The sequence below is a fragment of the Centroberyx affinis genome, unplaced genomic scaffold (genome assembly GCF_046629955.1).
Source record: "Centroberyx affinis isolate AG114_WGS23_722 - 3 ecotype Tasmania unplaced genomic scaffold, CSIRO-AGI_Caff_v1 ptg001292l_1, whole genome shotgun sequence".
NCBI lineage: Eukaryota > Metazoa > Chordata > Actinopteri > Beryciformes > Berycidae > Centroberyx > Centroberyx affinis.
In genome coordinates, this window is record NW_027279798.1 from 433,666 (window position 1) to 454,007 (window position 20,342).

Consider the following 20,342-nt stretch of genomic DNA (forward strand, 5'->3'; position numbering starts at 1 on the left):
TCAGGCAGCCACATTCAAAAAGACAGGAGATCCAAGGCACAGCTCTTGAAACATAAACTTAAAAATACTGATTTCCCTTGTTTTGCTCATTGCACAAGATAAAAGAAATGAATTCTGATACAGGATACATTTTGTCCTCATCCTTCATCAGCAATGCAGCATAAACAGCACCATTGCAATGCTATTTAAAAGAATGTGGTTAGAAAGAATGCAGCGTGGTCAGTTACCACACCGCATATTTGTCAAATGATATACTACGCTGGTTGAGTATTCCTACCTTATCCAAGAAGGCTGCTTTGGATCTCTCTCCTTTTCACCCATCACTCTATGTTTGCTGCTGTGTTTCAGGAATACACCTTGGCCCACATAGACAAGCCCGACACCCTGGACGGGGCGGAGAAGGCTCTGAAGAAGCATGAGGACTTCATGACCACTATGGAGGCCAACGAGGACAAGATTGACAGCACCCTGCAGGGGGGACAGCGGCTGGTGGACAGTAAGAACCTCTACTCTGGGAAGGTTCAAGACAAAATGGACTCCATCCGAGACAGGTCAGTCATGATGTGTTTTGTTGTTGTTGTTGTTATGGTTTGCATAAGGTGTATGCGAAAAATAAACTGCAAGTTCTTATGATTTGTGGGTGCAATGCTTTAGTTCGTCAGACCGGTCTTTGACTTGGTCTCAGCCACCTTTATTATTAGTATTGATCCTGATTCGATCTGGACTAGGAGGGCTATTGCACTGGCAGATAATTTTACCGGTTTCAAAAAATTTAAAATATTTTTTCAGGATAATGTAACTTGTTTCAGGATGTTTACTTATTTGCTTCATTGTTTTATGATGATTTCTTGAAAGAAGTCATGTATCAAGTGAAATTGATTGAAACCAGCAAGATTATCTGCCAGTGCAGTGAGCTAATTTGACAAAAAATATCACAAAATAAGCTTGATAGGTCTGGAAACAAGATAAAGTCACTTGACAGCTTTCCATTTCTTGCAGTGTGTGGTCTGGCAAAACGTGTTTACATGTCTCTAATGTTTCTATCCCGAGAAGCTGATCATGTATAGAAGAAAAGTGATCAATTCCTCGCTTACTTTCATGTGAGCCTAACATGTCAGTGTTAATCAACCAGCTCACCCACCCGCTACCAGTGAGGCAGCTTTCTTAGCACTGCATCATTAGTGTCAATAAGAGGCAGCAGAGAGGGAATGGGTGCTTCGCCCATTAACTCCCGCCATCCGGCTTGGTAGACAGGCGCCTGCAATGATGGATATTGATCTCAAAGTGAGAGCTACGCTTCACTGTGCAGCCTGTGTAAGAGGGCTGTTTTGGATAACTGTGTCAGGTATTTTTCTGTGTGGAGGAGGAGCTCAGAGCCACAGTGCATGAGTTTATGGATTTACTCTCTATTTGTCATAGCCATTCAACCATACATCTTACTGGTCTGAGTTTTATCACTGACAGAGGTGTTGGTGCAAAAAGTCTAATTATCTGATGTGTTTTCCTTGTTTGTGTTTGGCCTTCAGGCACGACACCAATAGAAGAAGAGCCCAGGAGGTGTCCGAAAAACTCAGAGACAACCGTGACCTCCAGCACTTCCTGCAAAACACTCAGGATGTGAGTTCACTGTCTAATTACTGTTCATTTAATATTTCAGTCTCTTGATTTTCGTAGTCAATTTTTCAAACTCACTCTGCTTTGTTTATAACACACTAGCACTTTATGGGACCTTCTAAGACTAAATTTGTGTCTCCCTTAATTGGGAGGGGGTGTCCCATTTGGCTAATTGGTAAATGTTCAGTTTCCAAAGGATAAAGAAGAAAATTCTGCACACACAGTCACCTCTGCACCCATTTAATATGTCAACGATTCCTTTCTCTGGAGAGGTTTTGTAACTGCTCTTAGGGCAAACACTGGGATATGCATGTTATCCTCATGGATCTTAGATGGGAAACCAGGTGCTGAATCTAGTCTAAATAATATTTGCTCTTCCTCTCCATGGTTCAGCTGACTCTGTGGATCAATGAGAAGTTGCTGACAGCTCAGGACATGTCATACGACGAGGCCAGGAACCTCCACAGCAAGTGGCTCAAACACCAGGCCTTCATGGCTGAGCTGGCCTCCAACAAAGACTGGCTCAACAAAATAGATCAGGTCAATAAGTGTCTGTGTGTGTATGTGTGTGTGTGTGTGTGTGTGTGTGTGTGTGTTAAGGGGTTTTATATAGGAGATGGGGGTATAATAATAGCGTTATATGAAAAGAACTCCCAGAGCCATTATGATATTTATAGAGCTATTTATTCTCTTTGACACATTATTTCTCTTTGGCCTGTGTGGGTGTATTAACTCTAGTATTCTATATGAAGGGTTAAACCTTTTCAACCAAGGACGCAAATGAGAAGTTTAATCTATTCTCCTGGTACGCAGGTTCATTTAAATATATTATTACTACTGTTCACCCACCAGTAACAGGCCTGTGACCCTTTTTGGATTCTGAACTATAGTTTAATAGAATAGATGATATTACATCAAGGGTTTTTTTCCGAAATGTGACAACCACTATTGAAAAAAGCACAAAATGAAAACAAACAATGGCATTTTTTCAACAATACTAAGTATCTTACGTCCTTTACTGACACTTCTATTCATCCTCCTAAATTATGAACCTCAGGTAATGATTTTGCTAAACCAGGTGATAGTTTATTTCCCAAAATGGATATACAGCATTCTGGATATCAGCTCTTCACAGGATGTGTCTGTGTTTCTGTGGGTACAGGAGGGCCAGGAGCTAATGGAGTCCAAGCCTGAGTTTGAGCCCATAGTGACAGAGCGTCTGGCCAAGCTGCACGAGCTGTGGGACAAACTGGAGTCCACCACCCAGGAGAAGGCCCGGCTTCTGTTCGACGCCAACCGCTCCGAGCTGTTCGACCAGAGCCTGGCTGATATGAAGAAGTGGCTGGGTGAGCTGCAGCAGCAGCTACAGGGCGGAGACGAGGACGTCAGAGACCTGACCATCGCCAACATCCTGCTCAAGAAGCACCAGGTCTGTGTCTTGCTTCCACATATACAGTGTATATATTTGCATGCGCATAGCGTGTGTGATCCCTTTGTATATGTGCACTACTTAAATCTTGCCGTGGGATTAAAAATATTACCGTATATCAGATTTTGCTTTTCACGCCATGTGCTTTTTTAGGCTTATGTTTACTTGAGGGTGTGAGAATCCGTGTCGGATCCTTTTATATGTGTGTACTATTTGCATATGAACACAATCAGACAAAATCTGAGCAACCTACATCTTAACATGAGAGTAACACATTGCATTTTTTGGTAAGAATAACTAGAATACCATAAGAAGCACTAAATTATATTAGAGTCAGTAATAAATATAATTTTGGTTAACTATGAACTCCATTTGATGACCATATTAAGGCAAACAACCACCAATATAAACAAAAAACAATATTTTCTCATGAATTTCAATGTTTTATTTTCATGTAACTTACATCAGTCTGATACTACCTCCTATTATGCATTCTATTAACTTCTATCAAAAATGTGTATACTTGCTGAAAACCGTAGCTAAGCTCTATTTCACACATAAAAGGCAGGGTAAACCAAGTTCACACGGTTCTACCCTCCTCTACATCCTGATTAGACTCTCGAAAGATTATTCATCCTTTTCTCTAATCACATCTCCCCGATCTCCCCGAGCTAGATGACAGAGAACCAGGTGCGTGACCGGGCGCGGGAGCTGGAGGAGCTCCAGGACGCCGTCCAGAAACACGGAGGAGTCAGGGAGGACCAGCCGGAGCTGGAGGCCGAGCAGCAGGCCATCCAGAGGGACTTCCAGCAGCTCCTCACCCCGCTGGCCCAGCGCAGGGGCAAGCTGGAGGCCGCCAAGGCCGTCCATCAGTTCTACAGGGACCTGGCCGATGAGCTGGTGAGCATGGATCCAATTTAGGAATAGAAATTGAAGTGTTGAAGCTTCCTGCTCTTACAAAAAGATTGATTACAATAAATTCTGTTACATTTTAAAGAGCAGTAGCTGACTTAGTGTAGGGCCCTTGGCTGACAGCAAGATAATTAGCGGTTATTTTGATTATCGATGAATCTATAGAATATTTTTTTCAATTAACTGATTAATCATTAGGTCTATAAAATGTAAAAAATAATGACAAATGGCCATCACAAGTTCACAGAGTCCAAAGTGATTCTTCAAATGTCTTACTTACAGCCAAAAAACCCAAAGTATTCATTTTGTAATGATATGAAATGGAGAAAAGCAGCAAATCTTAGCATTTGTGAAGCTGTAACCAGCAAATGTTTGGTATTTTACGATTTATCGAATATCAAAATCATAATCGATTCATTTTCTGTCGATCGACTAATCGATTAATCAAATAATCGTTTCAGCACTAAAGATAATACCTTTTCAGACTAGATCATCTAGATTTAAGAAGAGTTGACTTTACTTTAGGGAGTGTTTTTCCTAAATGATGATGTATTGATTTGGAAATAAACTTTTCAATTACAGTTAGCGTGCAGAATATTAACACCACCTGCTCTTTCCATGAAATCGACTCCCTGGGTGAATCTGAGTAAAAGCTGTAATCCCTTATTGGTTTCACCGCTTAAATCCACTCCAGTCATGTGGAGGAGATGCAGATGAAGAGGAGTAGAAAGGCTGAAGAAGGATTTTTAATCCTTTAGAAAATGTAGACATGGATTGAGTAAAAGCGGGGCAAATCAATATTATGGTCCTAATATTTTTTTACACTCAGTGTATGTTTGAGATCTGTAAAGCTGCTTTTTCAAAAGAGGCCAGTGTCAACTCTTTCTCTCTGTATATTTAATCTTCTTCTTCTTTCTCTCTCTCTCTCTCTCTCTCTCTCTCTCTCTCTCTCTCTTTCTCTCAGCTCTGGGTAGAGGAGAGGATGCCTCTGGCAATGTCACAAGAACATGGCCACAATCTTCAAACTGTTCAAATGCTGTTGAAGAAGAATCAGGTAAATGATTTGTATGTAGGATTCAAGAACAATTCCAATCAGTTGTAAATCTCTACATCAGTATCTCAGTGCAGTTGTGGCATATATAGTAAACAATGATTGACTCATATAAAGAAAAAAACAATATTGTTATATTCTTGGATATGATATACAGTGTTTTTGTGTATCTTGCAAAAGGTTGATACTATTTATTCACTAAAGATACAAGCATACATACATTTGATACATACCTAGACAAGACAGAGTCCGCACACTAGAGATTGCTCCAAAGGTGTTTAATTACATTTGGAGCAATCTCTAGTGTGTGGACTCTATCTTGTAATAAATTATACTATTTATTCAACCTTATACAATAACTTTATGTCAGGAAAGTTGATATGGGCTGTTGAAAGTTTAGGTTAAGGTTAAATTCAATTTCAAAAATAAAAGTTGAGTCTAGAGTTTAACCTCCACTATATCTCTGCTCACATCCACTATAACCTTTTCCAGTCCTATCTTCTGTCAAACATTGCATGGGGTCGAAGGTCACCATCCTCAACAGAGATACAGACTGAGAATGTCGAGTTGTCTCATTACCATGTCGGCTCTGTGGTGATGCTGCATACTCTTCACTGTCTGTTTTTTGTCCTGTCCGTCAGACGTTGCAGAGGGAGATCGAGGGCCACCAGCCCCGCGTCGACGAAGTGCTGGAGCGGGGAAGGAGGATGGCGGCCGCCGCCGGAGCGGAGGACCGGCCGGAGGCGGAGCGAATCACGGAGCAGGTGAAGGAGCTGGAGGAGGCGTGGGCGCGGCTGCAGGACGAGATGGCCAAGCGCAGGGACAGGCTGAACGGCTCCAACCTGGCCCAGCAGTACTACAACGACGCGGACGAGACCGAGGCCTGGATAGGGGAGCAGGAGCTGTACATGATCGCCGACGAGAAGGCCAAGGTGAGACGCGGGAGGAAATGCCGCGGTGCGCCTCGCTTGAGAGACGGGGGAAAGCGGCTTAATTCGCTCAGGGGGAAGTGGCCGCAGATGTCAGAATGCTGGAATTGAAAATGGATTTGGTATGGATCATTAATTCAAAACAAGGCAGAGCGCGTTGTGCGGAGAACAAGTGGGATTCCACGCGTTAACGTGATTACACGGTCAGGGTTTTCTTGAATTAAAGTGACATACTTTTCATAAAGTGGCACCCTCCTTTGAGAGCTCATCTGAACTACTTTTTTGTTCAGATGTTCACTCCTTCCATAACTCATTTGCCTCCTCCTCCTCCTCCTTTGTCATTCCTCTTCCTCCTCCTCTTCCTCTCCTCTCCATCTGCCTCCTTTCCCCCCTCCTATTACTCCTCTTCCTCCTCCTCCTCCTGTCTTCTTCATCTGTCTCCTTCTTTTCCCTCTGCTATTTTTCTTCCTCCTCCTCCTCCTTCTGCTCCTTTCCTTCCTCTTCCTCCTGTCTTCTTTATTGCCTCCTTCCCCCCCCTATTATTCCTCTTCCTCCTCCTGTCCTCTTCATCTGCCTCCTTTGTTTCCTCCTGCTATTTCTCTTCCTCTTCCTCCTGCTCCTTTCCTCCCTCTCCCTCCTCCTCCTCCTGCCCTCTTCCCATTCTTCCTCCTTCTCTTCCTCTCTCTCTCTCTCTCTTCCCGCTTTTCCTCATCCTTTTTCTCCCCACCCTTCTTCCCTCCTTCACCACCTCTTCCTCCGCCTCTCCAGGACGAGCAGAGCGCCATGCTGATGCTGAAGCGCCACCTGATCCTCAAGCAGGATGTGGATGACTACGCCGACTCCATCCGGAAGCTGGCGGACCGCGCCCAGAAGATGCTGGCTGAGGACCATCCTGACGGGTCAGAGCTTTGATGATTTGACACAGTGACAAAACCACATCTGAACTCCTTCCTCCTTATGCTTGTTGACGGAATCAATTTGTCATTTAGATTGATAAGAGTGAGAAGCACGCAGAGTGTTTCCTAATTGCACATCTCATCTAGAGTCAACCTACAATAAATCTCTTTCCCCACCTTCTCATTCTCTCCACCCTCCCTGCATCTTTCATCTTGTCTTTGTTTGCTTGTTTGTTTCTTTTTCTTTCTCTCTCTTTCTTTCTCTCTCTGTCTGTCTCCATTGTCCCATCTATCTTCATTTATTTTTTTCCTTCCTCTCTACTTACGCCATCTCTTTCCCACTTTCTCAATCTCTCCACCCTCCCTGCATCTTTCTTCTTTTCTTTGTTTGCTTGTTTCTTTCTCCTTCTTTTACCTATTTCTGACTGTCTCCATTCACCCATCTATCTTAATTTCTTTCTCTTCCTTCCTCTCTACTTACGCCATCTCTTTCCCACCCTCCACCCCCTCTGCAACTTTTTCCTTTTCTTTGCTTGCTTGTTTGTTTCTTTCCTATCTATCTTCATTTCTCTCTCTTCTTTCCTCTCTCCTCATGCCTGTCCTGCAGCGAGTCCATCATTCGGCGGCAGGGCCAGGTGGAGAAGCAGTACGCGGGGCTGAAGGAGCTGGCGGAGGACCGCAGGAGGAAGCTGGACCACACCTACCACCACTTCCTGCTGAGCCGAGAGGTGGAGGACCTGGAGCACTGGATCGCGGAGAGGGACGTGGTGGCCTCCTCTCAGGAGATGGGCCAGGACCTGGACCATGTCACGGTGAGGCGGGATCACAACAAACACACTGGACTGTAGAGGTGCACCGACAAATACACATAAAGCTGCACTTAGATTGATTTTTATGTAATTATACACTTGTCTTATCAGCCTGAATCAATAAGTGGAGCTGCTATAGAGAAGTGTGTCACATCTCAATTGAGATGGCATAAATTCGCCTTAATTTCCTTTCAAAACTTAAGGTGGAAAGACAAAACCGTCTCCTAAACAGCAATGAGTGAGCGCGCCGTTCACAGAAAGCCGGAATAACCAGTGGATCTTTTGCCTTTCTCAGCCCTTCGGCTTAGCGGTTTAGTGTATAGTGATCACAGACCAGCTGGGCTGGTAAACATGAGCATGATGTGTGCAGTTTACCAACGTCTCATTAAATAATTTCTGGGCAAAGAATAGTTTTCTCTCAGTGCCATTTGGGCGGCCAACGTGGATTTTTGCCAGTGCAGCTTTAAATAAAAATGCAAATTCCAACCTACATACCAAAAAGAAATGCAGATTCTGTTATAGACCCATTTTTCTTTTTTTTAAAACATCATTTATCTTTCCCCTTCCAAACCGGTTACAGATTCTGAGGGATAAGTTCCGTGAGTTTGCACGGGACACGGGGATGGTGGGTCAGGACCGAGTGGACATGGTGAACCAGACGATAGACGAGCTGATCGAGGCCGGCCACAGCGAGGCGGCGACCATGGCGGAGTGGAAGGACAGCATCAACGAGAGCTGGGCCGACCTGCTGGAGCTCATCGACACTCGCGCGCAGCTGCTCACTGCGTCTTACGAACTGCTCAAGTAAGGAAAACAGCAAATTAGACAGAAAATTTGGATTTCGTGACTAATCCCACAATTTAACACAGTGTGTCTAAATAGGCAAGAATGATATTAATATCTGGAGGGTTTGCCATCTTGATGCAATAACAATGTGACAAAGAATTTGACTTGAACTTGATAAATATTACAATGAATATCGTGAATATGATGATAAATATGATGATGGTAATGATAATAAACACAGAGACAAAGAGAAAATTTATCCCTTTTTTTTTTAGGTACTTTGATGATGGGAAGGAGCTGGTGGCTCAGATCCACGAGAAGCAGAACGAGCTGCCTGATGACGTGGGAGAGGACTTCAGCAAGGCTGAGTCCTTCCATCGTATGCACGCCGCCTTCGAGAGAGACATCACCGCTCTCGGCAAACAGGTACACACACAGGGAATTAGCCTTTTTTTATTTTTATGGAAGACAGCAGGAAAGTGCCCAAAAGGCAAACTTTGATGACTCATATCGAGAGGGGGAAAGAGTACTGAGATATTTTGCAACTGTGGAAAGTTTACTTAAAGTATGAGTAGCCATAAGTTGCTGTCTAGGACGGGGATTCTTACATATTTATCAGCCAAACAGAGGGAACCTAGTGCTGCCTTGGGACTTGGGACCAATAAAAGAAACATTTGTTATGTGGGGAACCACCAGAAATAGCATCCTGGCTCATAGCTTAAGAATCATGGGTCCAGAAAATTGCTTTAATAAAATGTTTATCTCCTTTTCTAAGTGATTTATTTCTTCAGCTTTAGTAACGACAAAAGGGGAATAAAAGGCCACAGCAGCCAGACAATGTACAAAATATTTGTGTGTCCCTAGAATGCTTTCAAATCATAGAGAAATGCTCAGTAAAGAAATAAGAGTCAGGCAGAGGTTTTTTTTCTGCTAAACCAATCTAGTTGAATAATTTTCTCTAATTTTCCTCCTCTTTCTCCTCCACCCAGGTTCAACAGTTCCAGGACACGGCCACGCGGCTTCATGCCCAGTACGCAGGGGAGAGGGCCGCCGCCATCCAGACCACAGAGAGGGAGGTGGTGGAGGCCTGGAAGGGCCTGCTGGACGCCTGCGACGGCCGCAGGGCGAGGCTGGTCGACACGGCGGAGAAGTTCCGCTTCTTCACCATGGTCAGAGACCTGATGGCCTGGATGGAGAGCATCATCCAGCAGATAGAGACCCAGGAGAAGCCCAGGTGAGTGGGCTGCACTATTACTTAAATATCGATTAGGCCAAAATACCTGGTACATAAATATATCATAATAATATATCATAATTTTGAAACATCAATACTGATTACTGCGATTTTCAAATTGCAAGAGGCTGCATTTATTTTTTCCTAGAGGGAAAGCTGATCAGACAGGTTGAAATATAAGGTATTTTTTGCTGTCCTGAATCCTTGCCCTTTGACTCAGTTGCAATTTACATAAATTTTAACAGTCAGCAAGAAAATTGGGATTGGATTTTCTTTTTTTTGGGAGAGCAAGAGAAAAAGAGTAAGGTGACTTTGTGTAGTTCATTGCATAGAGAGGGAGGTCCATTTTTACTGGGGCTATGTTTGTATGTATGTACTCATAGTGCTTTAAACCACTTTAGATAAACACATATGATGAAAATGAACTGGCATGTATTATGCTGTGCTCCAACATTAATTGCCTCTCTGAGGAGACTGATATTTTCTTTATTTTGGAGTGGGAGTGGAAGCAGAGGAACGAGTAAACTCAACGAAGGCTAAGGCCTGACATGTAGGCTTGAATAAATTAATTCAGAAATTTGAATCGTGTTTCAAATAGCATGTCTCTCATTATCCACAGCTCGCGTCACTTGTTATATAAAGTTAGAGTGATAGGCATAGCTTCCAGCACTCTTATTTCCCATGAGTCAGTTATGATTTAATTTTTAACAGGGTTTCAGTCCCTCGCCATGGTTATTGTTTGTACTGATTGTTCAGTAGTTGGTCCAAACCGGTCCAGATTGGGCCACTTATCCATGTAGAGATAATTACATGTGACATGAAGGTGGTAATAGCCTTTTTAATTACATTTTGTCAGTGGGGAGTATGAGAGTGTGTGAGAGTGATGTAAGAATTTAGGAGTGTGTGTTACCGAGACATTGGAGTGGTTAAAGGTGCAAAAAGTATTATTTTTACTTACAAACTACTAAAAAAATAACCACAATCTACCCCTTTGTTGTCAAGCCAAAATACGAAATAACAAAATATAATTATTACAGTATTTGCATTGGGATATATTACTTCTTCACTATACGTTTCTGTTGGATCTCTGCTCTAATTATCTGGCTTACTCCTCTCTAGTGTCAAAAAGTTACTTTACTATTTGCATCAGTTACCAGCCACCACAAGCTGTGCCAGAGATCTGTCAATGTTGTTGCAGTTCTTACAGTAAAAAAAAAAAAGTCATAGAAGTCATAGATAACTTATTTCCCCTTTAAGACCGCCGGCTCTGGAACTGAATGAACCGCTCCTGCCATAAGCTTCAGTCCCGTCTGAGCCTTTTCTCCTGTGTCACCTCTATTCTGGAGCTCTCTCAGCCTTCCTCCTGTCTCAACAAAGGCAAAATATAATGGAGAGTGGATTGAACACGCTCTGTTATGAAAGAAAATGTTAATACCTTTACCTCCTCTCCGCCAGGGACGTGTCATCCGTGGAGCTCCTGCAGAAGTACCACCAGGGGATCCGCTCGGAGATCGAGGCCAGGGGGGTGAAATTCACCGACTGCGTGGACCTGGGCAAGGCCCTGCTGACTCGCAAGCACAGAGACTCTGCTGAGGTGAGGCTTCAGCAGGAAAGACAGCCTCTTTTTATCCACAGCTGGGCCTAAAATTGCTGCTTTAAGTGGATTTAATTACTTTTCCTGGACTGATTGTTCTTGTCTGGCACAATGGAACCAATTTGATTGCCACAAAAGAACAAATTCCACTCATCTTACACTCATCAGGGAGACTATAAAGCAAACACTAATTAGAAATTGAAAAGTAAGCCAAAAGAATTTAAATGAGCAATTGACCCGGGTCTGAATTTAACGTGCGGTTAATTACTTCACAATACTAATTCTTAGAGGATAATAGCCAGTCTTGGGGCTGAGAGTTGTTTAATAATGCTGATGTGTAACTGTGAGTGTGTTACTGTCTCCATCAGATCAAAGAGAAGCTGGTGCAGCTGATGGAGAAGAGGAAGGAGATGATGTTCAAGTGGGACGACAGATGGGACTGGCTCAGGCTCTGTGAGTAACACTACACTAACCTTGAGGGTGTGCACTCCACCTTAAAACCAAATTCATATGTTATTCCTTTCACTTATTCACAAATCTACACTGAACCGCCCAAAATCATAAGACTAGAATATGTGAAGGGACTTATATATGCACAAACTTGTACATGAGAGAGTGCCTCTGCTTCTGTTCTTTAAAACACCCCTTTTCATCCCAATAAGCATCTTTTTATTGTGAGCAGTCTTAAAAATAGTTTCTGAGACAAAAGCAAGGATGCTCTCTGATAGCATCTCTCTACAGTAAAATGTGTGAGGCTATTCTATTTTAGGGTGGATCTTTGCGCTAACACCAGCTAATTCCCTCTCTTCAGCTCAGGAATCATACCTCCAACTTTTAATCTTTCCAATATGCCTCTCTTTATTAAAGACCTCCATATTAAAATAATAGAAATGCATGATTTATATATCTAGGTCTGGAGGAAATACCTCAGACGCCACAGAAAAGATTGTTTTCATCCTATCAGACTGAAATTATATGTTGAATATGGACACAAATACAAAAACTTTTTGTGTTATGACTGTACTATGTATGTGGTGAAAATCTTTTCTGCTATTTTGTTCATGTAAAATACCCCATACAATGGAAATAACAAAAGATATTAAAAACAAATCCTTTACGACAGTTTTTTGTTAAGAAGTAGCATGTCAAATGTTAAGTTGAAAAAAACTGTTTTGCAAACAGGGAATATGTCCGTTTCCTTTGTTTTCATACCTAATTTTGTGCTTGGTGTACTTGCTGCAGCTGGTATAAAAATATATACAATAACTATTTATAGTTGTTTTTGATGATTTGTTTGTTTGCTTTGTTTGTGACCAATCCAGCCATTTTCACCTGTGGTGCCTCGTCTTACTACTTGATAAGCATGAAATGCTGCTTGTTAGATTTTACTGTATATCCACCGGCTATTTGATGAAGACCATGTTGAACTGAAGTGTCCAAGTTTATTAGATAAAAATGAAACTGAAAACATTAAAGCAGTGAGCAAACATTCTTTACATCATGCATTTTACCCACACCGCTCCGTCATATTGACCCACGTCTTCCTCCTGTCCAGTGCTGGAGGTGTGTCAGTTTGCACGGGACGCCTCGGTGGCGGAGGCCTGGCTGATCGCCCAGGAGCCCTACGTGGCCAGCAGGGACCTGGGCCAGACGGTGGACGAGGTGGAGAAGCTCCTCAAGAGGCACGAGGCCTTTGAGAAATCCACCGCCACCTGGGAAGAGCGCTTCTCCGCCCTGGAGCGCCTCACTACTGTATGTAACAGGCTGCAGGCCTGGGGGAGGGACGGATCACATGAAACATGATTACAATAATCTAATTACCAGAAATAGTAATTGTGTTCTGTTATAGTTGCTGAAAAACAAGATAATGAGATTACACTATTGAAAAAGGAGGGTCTTACTCAGAAGGTTGGATTACTCAGAAACATACAGTATCTGCTGAGAAAAAGCTTTTTAATTGTTCAGATGTGTTTACACAACTTGGAATACTTGTTAATCATTGAAGATGATGGCAATAATGACAATTTAACTACAGTAGCTCTACATAAAACAGAATAAATTGTCTTAAACTTGATTACTTAAATTGATTGTTTAATATTAAAGAATTTGGAGGCAGTGTAATCCAGAAGTAACTGGATTATGTTACTAAATTGGAGTAATGCAATGGATTGGTTTACTGATTACAATTTTATTATGTGTTGCAGTTGGAGTTGTTGGAGCTGAGGAAGCAGCAACAGGAGATGGAGCAGTACAGAAAAGAGGAGCTACGCTCAGATAAGGACAGCAGGTAAGACACACACACACGCACACACACACACACGCACACACAGACACACACACGCACACACACAGACACACACACACAGGCATTCATGCACATACACGCACACGTATGCATGGACACACGCACACCTCTAATCGCAGACCTCGACACAGACACGCACACACACACACACACACAGACAGAAGACACTCACACACACACACAGTCTTTGACCACGGTTCTTAAAGGTCTCTAATGCAGATCCTATGCTGTCCTCTGCCCCTCTGCCCTCCAGGAGAGAAGACACAGGCTTTGTAGAAGACTCTTCACAGCTCTACACTATTGAGGAACAGACTCTGGTTAGTAACTTCACTGACTCAACCCCAGTCCTCTGTAGTTTATCATCTATGACCTCTCTGTTTCACTATATCAGTGTTTAAAAAAAGAAAATCAGGCACTCTTATGTGCAAAAGTTTTTTTTTATTAACTTTTGTACATAAAAGTGTGCCTTGGCTTTCTGTTCTTTAAAACAGACTATATTTGACTCCACTTTTTGTGAGCAAAAATATTCACTGGAGCCGAAAGCAAGGACACACTGCTATCCTGTCTAAAATTGCAAGTTGATCACTATGTTTGTTAATCTGTTTGACTCACTCTGTCTCTATCTGTTTCCCTGTCTATCTGCCTGTATCTTTCCCTGCCTTTCTGTCTCTCTCTCCGTCTCTTCCCTCTCCACCAGTCTGGTTCTGGTGCGGTGGAGCCCAGTTCGGCTGTACTGGAGGGGACGGCGGGCGACTCCACGGTGGCTATGGTGTCAGAGATGAGAGAGAGCGCTTCTCTGGAGCTGGACCCCTCTGTCTCGGTCCCGATCCCGATCCGATCCCCAGGGAACCGGAGCGAGCTGCCACCATGCCCACGGAGCCCCTCAGAGCTCAGGCCGTGCTGCAGGAGGGCGTGCTGGGCCGCAAACATGACATGGACGGCTCAGGGAAGAAGGCTTCAAACAGGTAGATATTAGCTGATTTACTTAAAGACAGTAGGTGTTATGGCATGGGTAAAACCCCACAAAACATCCAAGTGAAAACGAACTTAGCACCGGTTACATGCTTGCCAGCTGTGAGTGAAATCAAATCACCAATAATAGCTCATTACTACTACTTAACAACTAAAGTTATTGCTAACATACACTTAGCAAGCCCTACTATGGTAACGTTACAACCTCAGCAAAGGATCAAACTAAAACCTACCTAACATCTATTAACAAGCGCAATTCTTCCACAAGCAGATTGCATTATAGATACAATGTGAAATTGAAAAAGCAATCTTCCAATGCAACTGAATCACTGAAACAAGGACCTACTGAAAATCCTACAGTCTCTTAGCCACATCAGTACATGCAGATCCTCTCTGATAAGCCTAAAAAAAAGTAAAAATCCTTTGAATTTTCTTAACACAAAAGGAGCTGCTGTGGCTTTTTTGTGGTCTACATGTTTTTGTTCACTTATTTTCATTGCTTTTCAGTTTTTGTACACAAACAGCAGCAATACCAAAAACATCACCATTCATTTCTCAACTTAAAGCTGCACTAGGCCACAAGGGTGTTGGGGATAAATAAACTATTTATCACAATAATGTATTGTTGTTTAATAAATGCACACACTTGAAGAGTCTGAGTATGACGTAAGAAATCTGTATCTGAGGTACGAAAATGATTTCATCATTGACCCGCAGAGGAGAGTAGCAGTCTTCAACAGACAGGAGCATCTGCTAAAAAGTAAAGTCGTCTCAACAAAGTGAAGAAAGAACATTTCTAGAGCGACAGAAGGAGCGAGCGAGGTGTATGTGAGGTGACGCCTGGAAGCGTAGGCCAGGATGTGCATTGTCTCAAGGACTGGTACATGGTGACAATTGTTATTCAGAGTGTCAGACATAACCCGGCTCAGTGTTGTCTTGGTCCAAGCTGGGACAGACACTTACAGTCCTTTCTCAAGGAAAAATGAATGCTGCTTTACACATACTGTTAGATGGATACCCAAGGATTTGGTATTTTATAACTCTATGAGCTTGCCTTTCTGTATGATCCTGTTCAGATTTAATTATGATTACAGGAGACGGATTATAGTTACAGTTCTCCCTCAACAACGGGATGGGATGCTCTTCTCTTCTCTGTTGCAGCCTACTTTATGATTTAAGCTCATAAAACAGGCTTGCTTAGTGCAGCTTTAAGTCAGTTCATTCTTACACACGCAACCCAAGAAATGTTTTTTACCCAAACTACAAAACTTGCTGCCTTTTAGAAGATCTGACCAGGTTTCTTTTGATACAAAACAATTGACTATTTTTACAGAGGCAAAGCAGCGCTCCAATTGCTATCTTCGTTTCTAATTCACTGAGTTAAGTCTTTGTGGAGCGCTGGTGCTGTGGTGCCTCTCTTATAATTAGGATTAAATTGAATTGATTTGGCATTATTACCTGACATTAGCTACCTGAAATTATCAATATTGTGGTTCTGCTCTCATTTCGTCTCTTCTTGTTTCCTCTCCTCTCGACTTCCTCCTCCTCCTCCTCTCTTCCAGGTCATGGAACAACTTGTACTGCGTGCTGAAGCCCGGCCAGCTCTCTGCCTATAAGGATGCCAAGAGCTTTGGTCACGGTGTGACGTACCACGGCGAGGACCCCCTGTCGCTCGGCAACGCCGGCTGGGAGGTCCTCACCAACTACAAGAAAAAGAAGCACGTCGCCAAACTACGGTGAGGATCCTACACATCTTTAGGTTTCCTTTAGATTTAGATATCTAACTAGAGGGTTTTGTAGTGATTTATTGGATCAACATCAAACATTGTCTGACATTTTGTTACAAAAACTGACATTATGTGACAGCCAAACTTGAGTTTTAAGGGTATTTTGAGGCTGTAAAAGGTTTGTTTACACTTGTTGTGTTTGAGTAAAAAAGGCTTGTATTTTAAGTCTTGATAGGTTAAGAGGGGAAAATGTTGATTTTCCAGCCATAAGCTAAAGTCTTCTAGAACAAATGTGAGGTTTTCAAGTATTTAGTCAAATAAATTATGCATGGTGCCCTTGGCTTACAATGGAAGAAAGACATTTTTCATGTTGCGCTCAAGGGCAGTTTAGGATTTTTAGGAGCCTCTTGTTTTGTCATGTCAAAAAAGTTTTCAAATGTTTTTCGGTTGTTTTTGAGTAATCGGCAGCGGCCTCTTGTTTACATTTGCTACCGATGTTTGTGCAAGTCAACTGGGGAACAAACCAATTCCGCTAAAATTACATGCAAGCCATTCCATCTAATTCCACGTCGAAAGAGGAAACAATAGTTTTGAAGTTGAAGGACATACTTTCATTTTAAGACAATTGGTTTCTGTCTTGCGCCCAATTTGCTAACAAATGCTAAGAGAAGGCTGCTGCCAATTTGTAATAAACGAAAAACACCAAACCTTTCAAATGTGCTGAAGGGAGTCCAAGTCAGAGCTCAATTGCATAGATTTCTAAAAGTTGTGTTTTTGGGAAACTGGCTTTGATTGGATTGTTTACTCTTCATTTTACTCTAATGTTCAACTTAAAAGTGTGAAACAACCCACACACAATGAATACTAACTCTGTCTCGGTTTCTCTCACAGTCTTGGAGACGGCAGTGAGTATTTGTTCCAGTGTAAAGATGAGGTGAGTTTTCAACCACTGAATGATAACAATGAATGACTTGTAATGGCTTTCAATGATCATGTGAATACTAACCTTACTATCGTTGAATTATCTGGACTTGCATGTAAGTGATATGATCTTTGACTTTAAGACTTTACTGTACATATACACACTTTTTCCTTGTCATTCTTCTTAAATTTCTGTTTTGTTCTAGTTTGATGTTATTAGCTGTTTCAGTTTGACAACATTGCCCATGTCCAATTAATTTGGTGAGGTTATTTATGGAACCAGTTGACATGGTTGAGGTTATCCGTAACCTCCATGAGCCTTCCAAAGTGGTGTAGATTTCCCCTACAGGTATCATTAAATTTTCACAAACTAAAAAACAACATTGACACAGTGAGGTTGTCTTTATAACCAGTCAAACACAGTGTGGTTATTCATATAACCCTGGTTGGGATGTGTTTTTACCTCATCAGCATCTCATTGAGTGTTTCACTGTTTAATGCGGAACCATCTCCACTTGTTCATTTGCACAAATACATAAAGAGACCAAGACACTAAAAACACACTCTGCCCCACTGGAGGTGACCTTCCATTTGTAAGCCACTGTGGTGTGTTTGTATTTCTAATTTCAGGAGGAGCTGCAGCGCTGGACCCAGGCCATGCAGAAGGCCGTCCAGCCCCTGTCAGCGGAGGAGGCGTCGGGGCCCTCGGGGGCCAAAGCCCACAGCCTGCCCCCTCCCTCCTCCTCAACTGCCCTCCCCGAGCCCAGCGCTGCCAAGAAAGAGAAGGAGAAGAAGTTCAGTCGCTTCGCCAAAAAGAAGTGAAAGGAAGTGAGACGAGAAGCGAGATGGGCAAGCCGTCCGGGGGTGTTGCCTAGGCAACCTGGAAAGAGAAAGTATTTGTGTACAATCAGTGAGAGCGAGCTTTTTATCACTATAGAATTTTTTTTATATTATTTTGTGAGAGTTAAGATAGATGAGATATTGTAGTTTAGATTGAAGCCATCACTCTGTTGCCTGTATTTAAGCCAGTTTATCATTGCAAAGGTCCACTTTTTTGTCCTTTTTTGACAAATGCCAAATTCAAAGCATTAAATAAAAGCACAGGAATGCTCTTTTCACACTCAACCAAAGAATGTTTGTAAAATTTCCTTTTTGTTTTCTTCCTTTTTGTTGCCAATTTTGCTTTGGTATGGCATGCTTTGATATAGCTATGTATGATATGTAGGCCTGTTATGAAATAGTGTGACTCGAGAGTGTTTAACTCCTATGAGTACTTTTATTAATCTGCCTTATCAAATGGTTGTGAACTGTAATACTGTGCTGTTTGAATTTGGAGCGCTAAACGCTACTCAGAGAAGCAGGTTGAGTCTAGCAGGCTTTAAAAAGCTTTGTAAATGCAGTCTGAGGACTTGGTGGTACAGTGCTGTACGCTGCACACACACACACACCAGGTAGAATTGCAGGTATGCAAACTAAATGCTCTATGCACTGTGAAGGTTTTGACTGTTGAGATGTTCTCAGAGATGATGATTATAAATTGATAACGAATGACCTATGAGCAGTCATGTTACACCACAATCAATCAATAGTCAGTTTTGAATATAGGTCTCTTCATGCTATATTTTCAACTGAACTGTGGCAATATTTATTTCTGTGAACTTGAAATATATTCAACACTTGTGTATTGAACCCCAAATTTCATATATATTCATATATATATCTCTACAGATGCATGAATTAAGATGTTATACGTTAGTTTGATATGGTGCTATGGTGATATTCTTAAACCTTCAATCAAGACCAACTTGACCTGCCTTATTTGTCTTCAACTTTGGCTTGTAGTTACACGCATGCAAAAATGCATTCTCCTATTAAGTATTTTGGTCTCACAAGCTCGATTCAATTCACCATAAAACTTTTAATAAACACCAAGTCTCGAATTATAACCTGCCTCTATGTGCCACCAGGTGCTCACAGTTGTTAAAGCAAAACAAACAAAAACAAAAAAACGCCTAACGGGCTGTTATTAGAAGTTTTACGGTACCCAGGTCAGCCAAAGTGAAGGACAAGCTGTGGGTCAGATGAATCTTGACTGCTGTTCCAAACCACACAGCAGGACCAGGCATGCTCTCCCTCTGAGGCAAAGATCATACAGTAGCAATATGGAGCTGAAGGAATGTGTCTGTTCTATGAATGTAAGGGAAGAGAAATTGATGGAGAAAAGAGGGAAGCGAATTCGGTAAATATAGGAATTTCCACAGAAAAGCCATTATTGAATAGATAATTCAAATCAATATATGCACACAGGGAATATACAGTGTGTACAGCATATGGAACTGCATTTATAGATGTTCAATCGTGGCTTATTCCTCATTTTCATCGTCTTCTGTTACAAGGATGCTGTCACACACACACACACACATACACACACACTCCCACTGCCGTTCTTGCCTTGTACTGTGGGCTTTGTCCCTGAACTATGATCTAACTTAAGTGACCTCATCTAAATTATGGAAGTCAGTGGTACAAAGATAAGAGAAAGACTGCTCAGCTCCCAGTTTTCCCCAAGAAATATGGTAGTAGCATCATGATGATCTCAGAGCGGAGGCGGCATTTACACAGGAAGAAAATATCGGAGTTTAAATGTTTGTGGTTCAGATTTGATCTTCTCAAGGCTGCATAAAACTCCATGAGAATATTGCATCTTTGCCACTAGGAGTTTAGATTTTTTTCTTTTATAAATGCAACCTGAGCTGCTTTGGGAAACTCGGGCCCCATGTACTCAGTCTTGTTTTTCTTGGTTCCAGTATCTACAGTAATCAGATGAAGTGTTCATCAGCTTCGTCTGGTTTTACCAATCAGACGCTTCCAACTCTCTCACCTCCATCCACTTTCCTTATCCCTCCGCTCCTTCCTACCTGCCCTTTCTGTTCAGTGGTTTTTAATCTGCATTTTATACTCTCTAGCTATGTAAAATATACAAAATGTTGACAAGAAATATCAAATACATTTTGAGAGAATAAACTTTAAAATAAACTCCTAAAACTATGGCTTGGGGGTCGGTTTTGTCTCTAACTTTGTCAGCTTGTTTCTGCAAAAGTTGCATGTGTAAACAGTTATTGTCCCTTTCATCTCCTTTCTCCATTCAATTTTGAAATTCATG

The 20,342-nt window shown here is 42.1% G+C and overlaps 1 protein-coding gene across 1 annotated transcript in view; it reads left to right on the forward strand.

The window, feature by feature from the left end:
• Positions 1 to 20,211, forward strand: part of sptb (spectrin, beta, erythrocytic) — a 45,096-nt gene extending 24,885 nt beyond the window's left edge. Inside the window, 22 exon segments of the mRNA XM_071525398.1 lie at positions 349 to 551; positions 1,527 to 1,617; positions 2,008 to 2,154; positions 2,777 to 3,043; positions 3,719 to 3,943; positions 4,920 to 5,009; positions 5,648 to 5,938; positions 6,704 to 6,834; positions 7,439 to 7,643; positions 8,221 to 8,444; positions 8,702 to 8,852; positions 9,416 to 9,660; positions 11,116 to 11,254; positions 11,623 to 11,707; positions 12,810 to 13,006; positions 13,459 to 13,541; positions 13,813 to 13,876; positions 14,257 to 14,382; positions 14,385 to 14,524; positions 16,094 to 16,267; positions 17,150 to 17,192; positions 17,810 to 20,211. Coding sequence (XP_071381499.1) covers positions 349 to 551; positions 1,527 to 1,617; positions 2,008 to 2,154; positions 2,777 to 3,043; positions 3,719 to 3,943; positions 4,920 to 5,009; positions 5,648 to 5,938; positions 6,704 to 6,834; positions 7,439 to 7,643; positions 8,221 to 8,444; positions 8,702 to 8,852; positions 9,416 to 9,660; positions 11,116 to 11,254; positions 11,623 to 11,707; positions 12,810 to 13,006; positions 13,459 to 13,541; positions 13,813 to 13,876; positions 14,257 to 14,382; positions 14,385 to 14,524; positions 16,094 to 16,267; positions 17,150 to 17,192; positions 17,810 to 18,001 — 3,513 coding nt within the window. The 3' untranslated portion in view covers positions 18,002 to 20,211.
• Positions 20,212 to 20,342: the final 131 nt, after the last annotated feature.